The sequence below is a fragment of the Priapulus caudatus genome, unplaced genomic scaffold (genome assembly GCF_000485595.1).
Source record: "Priapulus caudatus unplaced genomic scaffold, Priapulus_caudatus-5.0.1 Scaffold793, whole genome shotgun sequence".
NCBI classification, from domain to species: Eukaryota; Metazoa; Priapulida; class Priapulimorpha; order Priapulimorphida; family Priapulidae; genus Priapulus; species Priapulus caudatus.
The window spans coordinates 36,390-46,599 of record NW_014577854.1 but is presented as its reverse complement, the minus strand read 5'-3'; the positions used below and the strand labels follow the sequence as shown (position 1 = coordinate 46,599).

The following is a 10,210-nucleotide window of genomic DNA, read 5'->3' as shown; positions in this document are numbered from 1 at the left end:
AACCGCCATTTTTCGCTAGTGAGCAGGCACAATGTATTTCCAAGTGGAGGGGTGGGCAGGTTGCACGCGGTTGCAAACCGCCATTTTTCGCTAGTGAGCAGGCACAATGTATTTCCAAGTGGAGGGGTGGGCAGGTTGCACGCGGTTGCAAACCGCCATTTTTCGTTGCGCAGCGCTAGCGCGGGTTGCAACCGCGTGCCACCTGCCCACCCCTCCACTTGGAAATACATTGTGCCTGCTCACTAGCGAAAAATGGCAGTTACAAGTTGGTAAATAATCTTCATCGACGAGTAATATAGCAAGTACAACATTTAACCGTTAGTTTGCGGTTTAATTTTAGTGTTTGCAGTAACTTAAGACATTTGTGCGGCAGAGAATGTGCTTTATTTGGCGTACCGAAGAAGTTATTAACCGCAAAAAGTTGTCTTTGCTTACTACCTGGAAATTGCCATAGTTTGTTCTATAGCCCTGCGGCGGAGCGGAGGGCTATAGTTCTAGAGCTACGTATAAGCGTGCTTAAGTTGGTCCCGCGCATCCCTAATGGCTGGTTCCATAGCCCAGCGGCAACAGTACGCGGGCTATAGTTACTAGAGCTAGGAACACTCCTAATGGAGTATCACCCGAAATGTCTACCATTGAAGTACCAATCTCCAAACTAAAGTAAAGTCTCAATGTTTATCACGAGTATCATGAGTATTTGTATTCTCTATCGCCGAATAGTAATAATCCTACGTAAATGCTATTCAAATGCTGCTCTGCAACACACAATTTCACTGCACGTTCAGTATGCGAATGTAAAGGAGGAAGAGAGTAGTAATTTGAATTTTAAACGTACTGGCCGAGAATCCGAAAATCCGGACCGACCCAATCCCTGAGCAGCTCCGGATTTTTGGACTACTACTGTATGTTGTTTTATTTTAGCAAGCATCTAGACGGTAACTTTACATTTAAAGTGATTACGTCACCGTAAATAGAAAAAAATAAAAATAATATTTCCACTTTTTCACAAAATATAAGTAATACTGTTCACATTTTATGGTTAAATTGCTGCATTATACTTCTTATTTTACTATATTGTTTGATGTGAACATACACTCGTGACGCATATATAGCCCATAGCAAGCGATTAATATTATAATGTCAGGAACACTAATATCAAATCGTCCAGGTTTTTTGGATTTTTAGCTAGTTGAGAAACAATCTTATCAGGTAAGAATTTGACGATACGTTTAGTCCCGTTAGTTCTTACTTTTAATGTAAAATAATGGCAACAAAAATTTTACAAATTTTACCATAGAAAATTCGTGATGCACGGTAGTCTATTTAAGTGATCTACCTTACATATAGTTACTAGCATGAGCATAAATAGTATGAGGTAATAATGATCAACATGTACTTTATGTCGCTAGTTTTAGGCCCACATTTAAGAAAACGGCTTGTCATTAACAAAATTCTATTTTAGTATTGGACCTATTGGTAATAAATGTGTTTCTCAGTACACAGTATAAAGTGTATGTCTAAGTAAGTCTATGTATATCTGCACAGTGTTTCCCCTGGCCAAAAAGAATAGTCTGTGAGGTGGTAAACTTTTTTTGTATTGGTGTGTTTGCGCGTTTCGAGGTCCTAGCAAAGCGAGCACTGCAGTTGCTTACCCAGTTAGGGGGTGGGGGGCAGGGGCATGCCCCACCAGAAAATTTTTGAAAAAATGGTGCAATTTGGTGCATTTTAAGCTATTCTGAACACGTCATGTCAGCAAGGCGATGTTCGGCGACAAATTTTTGTATGGCAGCTGAGAATTTGAGCGGCGCGCCTCGCTCGTGTCAATGCAGGGGAAACACTGTCTTCATATGTTACGTGTTGGTCCAATGGATTGGTACCACAGCACAGGCACTTGACACAAGATGATAAAGCAAACCAATCGTCATCGATATTATTCATCCCTGTTACTCGAGGCCCCCGCACACTGTGCGCATTCGGCGTGCGCGAACGGCGCTGAGCTAAACGCGCGCGCCATTTCCGCACGTAAACCAGTCCGCAGACGGTGCGCATTCGACGCGCGTCAACGGCGCTGAGCCAGAAAAATCAAACACGATAGATATTTTGCACGCGCATTCGGCTCGCGCGCCAGCCCACACACGGTGTGCATTCGGCGCGCACCAACAGGGGCCTTCATGCTCTGTTCCCGACCACAGAAAAGCTCGTAGATACAAACGCTGAATATATTCCTTTTGGTGTATATTTACAGATCGAGTCAAGTGCCTGTGGTGTCACACGTGTCACATGTTCGTAGTCAACACCAGAGGCCAGCGGAAGCTTGGCAGGCAGTCGCAAGAGGGTACTTACGAGTACTACTGTCGCATATGCACGTTGCAGAATGTCTCGCCCGTCGAGGCGGCGAAGACTGGCATAGAGAGTGGCGCCCTCTGCGTGAACGTGCGTCGTCTGCGGGCGGACGACTGGTCGCCGTTGCTGCGGCTTGTCGCGACGCCCGATAACGGGCTGAGAACGATTAGCGTGCAAGGCGGAGATGGGAAGGCGCCGCCGAACGCCGGGACGGCGTGCCGGCGACTCGATGCGAAAACGACGGGCAATCTCTGCGCTGCTCTGCGTACGAGCCTAGGAGCTAGTTCCTCCTCGCTCCACCACGTGGCGCTGCGGTCGGTGCGCCTGCGACCGGACGATGTCGCGGCGCTGGCCGGCGGTCTCCACGGCAACGCGATGCTGCGCGCGCTCTCGCTGCGAGGCTGCCGCCTAGGCGACGCCGGATTCGCGGCACTGATGCACGGATTCGCCGCAGCAACCGCGCTCGTCTCGCTCGACGTCAGCGGGTGCGAGCTCGGAGAGGCGTCCGCGCGTCTGCTCGCCGCCACCGTCGCCCGCCGGGGGGCGACACTGCAGACGCGTGCGTGGCAGGCGAGTCTGCGCTGGCGCGACCCCAACCTCACCGCGATGTCCGGCTTCCGGCACCTGCGGCTGAACGACAATCCGGCGCTGGGGGACGGCGCGGCGAGGGTGATCGCGGACGCGCTGCGCGACGACCTCTGGCTGAAGGTCGTCGAGATGCAGGCGTGCGGCATGACCTCGTCTGGGGTCGCGGCCCTCGCGGACGCTCTAGCCGTCAACACGACGTTGTCCGTGCTCGATGTCGCGAGCAACGACGTCGCCGCGCCCGTGCTCGCGTCCCTCCGAGCGGCACTTCAGCGCAATAGCCATGCGGACATGCCGCTGGAGTACGAGGAGTTGCTGATCGCCGAGAAGGCTGAGCGCGCGCATGCGGGCACGCGTCCAGCGACTGCTGTGAGGAAGGCGACCGGTCCGCGGGACGGCCACGCCGGCAGAGCACCGGCCGCCAGACGTCAGGTGACTTCCACCGCGAAAAAGTTGCATGCGCCGTTATCCAACACAAGAACGTCTTCGCGGCCGAAATCTGCGTCGGCGAGGTCGTGCGGCGCAAACATGGCGCGGGACGTTACCGCGCTGCGCTCTCAAGTGGCTGCACTGCGTGCAGAGGCGGCCGAGAAAGAAAAGGCGTTGTCGGAGGAGCGGCGGCTGCGCGTCGCGGCGGAGCGGAAGCGTGACGAGCTGATTGCTGACAACGAGTTCCTGCGCCGAGAGGTGGGAAGCATCCGGGAGGAGGCGAGGCACGCGCGAGGGAGGGGAGAGGACGATGCCGACCTCGCGGACGTTCACGCCACCATCACGCAGTTCCATAAGTTCCTCGATCTACTCCATACTGTTGTGCCAGATCGTCGATGAACGCAGACGACGAACATTGGGAAATGTTCGTGTATTCACTCTCCTGGGTGTTCTGTATGGATCGGTGAATGCAGACAATGAAAAACTCGGGCCATCACCTCAGACAGCAGGGGTAGAAATTAACTTTCGAACACGGGAGTCCAACAGACTCCCTACCCTCAAAAAGAGGGAGTCCGCGGCAAAATGAGGGAGTTCGCAGTCTGAGGTTAAAAATGAAAGATATTAACAATAACGTGTGTGCTTATTTTTAAGATTCATGCAGTTGCACGTCTGCCAAATTTTCTTTGGACATTAGCTGGAAAATTACGGTAATTCCGCGAGGCCATGCTCCGGACCGAACTAGTTAGTATGGCATAATTTTTAGGGAGTCACACGGACTCCTGCATATATGTCAAATCAGGGAGTCCGACAGTAAATCAGGGAGTATTTGACTCCGGATTCCCGTTAATTTCGCACGCTGGGACAATGTATGGCATTCATTGCTTTCTTGGGTGTCCCTGCGTGGCATGCTGAACTGATGAATTCTGACAGTGAAACCCTCTTACAGGGTGCGAAATTAACGGGAGTCCAGAGTCAAATACTCCCTGATTTATTGTCGGACTCCCTGATTTGACATATGCAGGAGTCCGTGTGACTCCCTGAAAATTCTGCTATACTTGTTTTGTTTCTGTTTGTACGTAGCATTTTCGTTGTATTTATTTTAATTAAGAATGCGGAAGAAACACACTGTATTATGCCCAAGATTTCTTGTTAGTTAAATTTTAATATTAAATTTTCAAAATAAGCACATGCATTATTGTTAATACTAATAGGTATTTTTAGTTTTGAACTTCAGACTGCAGACTCCATCATTTTGCTGCAGAGTCCCTCTTTTTGAGGGCAGGGAGTCCATTGGACTCCCTTGTTTAAAAGTTAATTTCTACCCCTGCTCTTAAATGTTCATGAATTTTCACTCGCTGATGTTCCATAGCATGCAAAAAACCCTGAACAAATGATCTCAGAGTAATTGATCTCTGCCAGAGCATAATCTTACAGATTTTTCTAATATCAACAATCCATTATCTATATTGCAAAGGAGATGTATTTGTAAAGCAAGCACGTTGTACATAAATTAACAGTTTTGTATTGGTAAGTTGAGTAATATTTTTTGTACGTATTTCTTTGCATAGGTATGTTTTCGCATGAATTATTCTTGTGTGTGTTGTGAGGTTAACTGCTCACTGTTATGCATGTATCTCTATGGAATATGGAATAAATATTGCTGATTAAAAGCCTCTGTATGTGGGAATTCTTTTTGCAAGGTCACAGGCAGGAGGCTGAAACGTGCTGCGGATGTAAAACAAACCTGGTCTCAACGGCTATGTACCTCGCCTTTTACAAGAAACACGAATGCTTACAGTGTGGTTACTCCCCAGTACGGTATACGGCTAACAAATGGCGTTAGAAAGATCCCTACAGTTCTTTTGTAATGAGTAAATCCCCAAGTCCACCCTTTGTGGCAATCGTGAATAAAATCTCCATATATACTTGCTCGTGCACGTTCTATGTGCATGCTTCTTTCTGATGGTGAATACAGGCGAAGCAGGATGTGGTACATTCAGTCTTGCAGCAATGCACACCCGCAGCATCAGAGAGAGAGAGAGAGAGAGAGAGAGTTAGGGTTGCTACAAATGTTGCTAAGGCTGCTACCTGGTGCTAGGAGTAATATATATTATGCTCCCAGTGCAAACTGCTGTTAGATCGTATCAGGAGTGAATAACAATAGATAATAATAATAGATAATAGTTAATAATAAATAATAATCGATTATTATTCTCTCCTGATCGTACTATGTATGTGCGATGACATCTCGGTGACGTCTAGGTCGTGTCTCGCTGCAGCAGTGACGAGCGAGACACATGGAGTGGGACTATGATGACTATGGCGACGCCGGCGACGCCGCGATGATGTACGACGACGCTGCCATGTACGACGACGACGACAACGACGTGGAGGGCTACTTCCCGGAGGACGCATACCTGATGGAAGAGGAGTACTTACGCTACGCGATACCGCACGACCCGCATCAGGCACTCAATTTCAGTGAGGTCAGTGGTACGAGTAGAGTAAGAGTAAGAGTAGTAAGTGGAGTAGTAAGAGCGTAGTAGTAGTAGTAGTAGTAGTAGTAGCAGCAGCAGCAGTAGTAGTAAGAGAGTAGTAGTAGAGTAGTAATAGAGTAGTAAGAGAGAGTGCCACAGGAATTGCCTGCAAGCACTAGTAGGTCGCAAAGCACAGGAGAGGCATTTTTTTAAATGTTCTTTTCGTTTTTCTTCACCTTTATTCCTCTTTTCATTTATTCCACTTTTTCATCATTAATTTTCCTGCTTTTTCCTCTTTGTCTGTTTTTACTTGAAGACGTTTTATCTTATTTTGTAGGTGTTGGACCAGTGTGTGAGGAGTTCCCTCACAGATGCATTTCGCTTCACATTTCCCCTGATTGGTCTCTGTCTCACCTTGTATGTGAGCAGTCTAATGGGTATGTCCTTGAATTTGACCTTCAGCATCAGTGCCACGGCAAGCAATGAGCCAATTGTTGCATAAATCATTTTCATTTTTATTAATAAATATGATTAATTAATTAAAAATAATTAATCCGTAATTAATATAATTTACAAGCTTTCCTAGTAATTCCATGTGTAAATGTGCTCGTGTCATTATCATAATCGTGAGCTTGGCGCTGTAAATCTTATTCATATAAATAACATAATTATGAATTTTAATTATTTATTAGCTATAACCTTATTTTACTGTGTGTGAAAGGAACAATCGGCAGAGAAGTAGAATGTTGTTCATTTTCTGGGCATCCCGGAACGTACCCTGGTCACGTATTTGAAATGTAGGGTTAATAGGGTTAGGGTTTCGGTCGGTTTGGGTGAGCGGTTAGCGGTAGCAGGCGAGGACGACCCCTAGACCGTTAATGGAGTCGGCGAGGACTGTCCGGCCTATAGATAGTACGAGGACGTCCGGGTATACCGGAACGTACCTGGTCACTATTTGATATGGTTATGGGGTTAGGCATTCGGGTAGGGTTCGGTGTTCGGCGTGTTGGGTAGGTTAGGAGCGCGGCCGCGTAGGCGACTCCCGTAGACTCGTTAGTGGATAGGCAGGTAGCTGTCGCGATATTATAATGTACCCAGGCGTACGTCCGTATCGCCGGAACCGTACCCAGGTACGTTCCGGCAGTACCAACCGGGGACATCAGACCCCTCAGGCATCACTGATGTATATGGTTTCTTTTAGGTCAGGGTTTTGATGCCTATATCCACATAGTTGCCATCGTGTGTGGCATGAGTGGTCTCTACTATTTCTTCCACTATAACATGGTATGTAGTGGGCATAAAAGCTGGACTATAGGGTATATACGATTCACCTCATACGTCAGAGATGATCGCGAACAGCCTCACGAATACGATATCAATAGCGCAGCGGTCCTATCGAGATACAAATGATACACGTGTAAATAGACCCCTAAAGTGTAGCAAACTATAATAAAGGCACGTGATTCCTTTTAAATTGAATTCTTTCTATTAATTTATAAACTCCGCCGGTTGTTCTTTGTCAATAACTAGTCAGTCGATCGTGGAACGATTGTTCATCATCACAAGTTAACCTGTGTTTTGGTTGGGCATCGTTATACTTGCCTTCAGGTGTACATTGTGTTCCTGTCTGTGCTGGGCTACCTTGCGCTGGTGTTTGGTGACAGGTGGCTTCCTCAAGGACGAGGAATTAGGGTGGCAGCCATATGCGCCCTCTACTTGATCACGTGGTGAGTTTTCCTGCCGACGTTGACCGTCGCGACGACGTTTCGCATTCCGCCGGGCCGGTAGATGTAGCATCGATGCTTTTTTAGCTTTCTGCAGACCCTTTCAATTCGATTTACGTGCTCATGTTTGAACGTGCGTAGATTTTGTTGACGCTGCATTGACGTATTAGTGTGGCATCTGTTTATTATAGTTGTTCGTAGTCGAGTCTGCGGTAGTGTATGTGTGGCATCTGTTTACATGCTTGTTTATTTGGTTTTCCACAGTGAGCTTTATGTAGCAGAGGCAACGACGTGGCATCAAGTCAGAGGTGAGCATTGGTTTTACAAAATATCGCAAAAATAAATTATAAATTTCGCAGATGCACGCATACACACTCAGACCGACACACAGACAGACGGCTCACGCACACACATACACATGCACGCACCCATGCAAGTGAACGTATACACGCACAAGCATAGACACGCACGCACGCACGCACGCAGGCACACACACACACACACCAACGCACACACGCACGCACACATACACACGCCCTCACGCACGCACGCACGCACGCACGCACGCACGCACGCACGCACACACACCAACACGCACACACATGCATGTCTGCACATGCATGCACGCACTCACGCATGCACACACACACGGAATCATCCACGTACGTATACACATATACATCTCTGTTGAAACATTTCAGGAGCACAGATGATCATGGTGATGAAGCTTGTCTCACTAGCATTCGACGTCGACCACGGCACTGTGGGGGCGCCGCCGGGCACACTTGAGTACGCCGGCTATATGTATAACGCTGGCACGGTTGTGTTTGGTCCATGGATCAGTTTCCGCGAGTACAAGCGCATCACCTGCGTCATTTTTCCGGTGAGTGTTGGGAACCACAGAACCAACAGAATGCAAACAAGATATACGCCCCTACAGCGTTCAAACAGATTCCTGTCTACAGTAATAAGTATATATAGATACTACTATATATATTTATATATTTATTACTATATTATTTTATATTTATAATTATTATTTTATTTATTTTTATATATTTATTTATATTTATATTTATTATTAGTCTTATCTACGACACAAAGCTCACCACGAGTCCCTGGTCATCAGAGCTCTTCGACCAGCCCAGCCCTGACGAGAACAGGGTAACTTGTGAGAAGAAGCATATGAAGTAATGACTCATGAAAACGGAATGAGCTGCGACCGCTCTCCCTTAGCCGCTATTCAACCACCTGAAGTCAAAATCAGATACGATGTCATGAGAGATCATGATAACCTCTGTGACGGTCGTGGTGCGTGCTGCCGTCACTCGTGCCTCAACTTAAGCCCGCCGCACAGCGCTGTAGGACACTTAGCTGCGCCACCTTTCCACACATTGCGAGAGGGCCGCCCAGCAAATTTCCATCAGCAATGTTGCGTGAGCTTTAACCATCGATCGATTTCTAAACGAAAATCAACAACACTTGGAATGGCAATCCTAGCATATGCATGTGTTCCTAGCTTACGCGGTCGCCGGACCTATATATATAACCAACCTAACACTCAAGGTTTCTTATACGATATAAGAAGGAGGCCCACGCGTCGCGCGGCGTGCGGGCGACCCGCCGCGCGCGGTGTCAAGATGTTTAACATCGGTGCTCTGGCGCGCGTCGCTCTAAAAATTGTACCGAGGGACACCTATTTTTCAGGCCTCACGGGCCGATTTCGGAGTTTGGAGCCGAAATCGCTCATCGCTTACCTGGCTGTATCTGTTGTACCCTGACTTACCCTGATAGTGACTCGATATATCGAGGTTGTCCTCTTCCCATTTTGACACATAAGAGACCCTCTCTCTCTCTTCCTTCTCTCCTCTCTTCCCTCTCTCCTCTCTCTCTCTCGTGCGTGCGGTCTCCTCTCCCTCCTCTCCCTCGTGCTGCCTGCTCCCTCTCTACTCCTCTCTCTCTCTCTCTCTCTCTCTCTCTCTCATCCTCTCTCTCTCTCTCTCTCCTCTCTTTCTCTCTACCTCTCTCTCTCCTCTCTCTCTCTCTCTTTCTCATCTCTACTCGTCCTTCTCTCTCTCTCTCTCCTCTCTCTCTCTCTCGGTCACGTCCTCTCCTCCTCTTCCGTCACGCTGCCAGGCACTACTCACCTTTCCGCTTTTAACGCAGGAACCGGCAGCCAGCCACAGGCCGCAATGCCAGGCACAGCGCGGATCACCGGGCCAGGACAGCCAATAAGCAATCCGTAGATTCTTCTCAGCACACTCCACACACCAGTTGACAGCTGCAAACACACCAGTTCAGGCGCATGAAAATAACTTATTTCATCTAAGCGGAGCTCCAACAGGCACTCATCTAACAAAAGAGATCCAACAGGACCTCCTGCCCTCAAAAAGAGTGAAGTCCACAGCAAAATGCAGCGCAGTCCATCAGTCTGAAGTCTCACAAACTAAATGATGATAACAGTAATAACACAGATGTCTAAATTTTGCAAAATTCATCGCCGGTGCACGATTCTGCCAAAATTTCTTCGGACACTTTGCTTGCAAAAAATACGCGCTAACGCTCCCATTAAGCGAGCTGGCTTCCCAACTGTCTGATGATCATACATGATTAATGCCATTATATCATTAATGATATAACCTAACCCATCTC

The 10,210-nt window shown here is 47.7% G+C and overlaps 2 protein-coding genes across 2 annotated transcripts in view; both read left to right on the top strand.

Annotated features, from left to right (window-relative positions):
• LOC106813569 (protein-serine O-palmitoleoyltransferase porcupine-like) overlaps positions 1-10,210 on the top strand; it is a 16,165-nt gene that overhangs the window by 2,433 nt on the left and 3,522 nt on the right. Inside the window, exons 2-7 of the mRNA XM_014817740.1 lie at positions 5,637-5,843; positions 6,172-6,271; positions 7,036-7,118; positions 7,443-7,561; positions 7,823-7,866; positions 8,260-8,441. Of these exons, the coding sequence (XP_014673226.1) occupies positions 5,655-5,843; positions 6,172-6,271; positions 7,036-7,118; positions 7,443-7,561; positions 7,823-7,866; positions 8,260-8,441 (717 nt within the window). The 5' untranslated portion in view covers positions 5,637-5,654. The remainder of the gene's footprint in view (positions 1-5,636; positions 5,844-6,171; positions 6,272-7,035; positions 7,119-7,442; positions 7,562-7,822; positions 7,867-8,259; positions 8,442-10,210) is intronic.
• On the top strand, positions 2,897-3,934 carry LOC106813576 (centrosomal protein of 78 kDa-like). Its single transcript, XM_014817746.1, has one exon. The coding sequence runs from the start codon at positions 2,950-2,952 to the stop codon at positions 3,754-3,756; it is 807 nt and encodes a 268-aa protein (XP_014673232.1). The 5' UTR covers positions 2,897-2,949; the 3' UTR covers positions 3,757-3,934.

Excerpts from the sequence above, each read along its gene's own strand:
- LOC106813576 (XM_014817746.1), top strand. The coding sequence starts at position 2,950 with ATGTCCGGCTTCCGGCACCTGCGGCTGAACGACAATCCGGCGCTGGGG.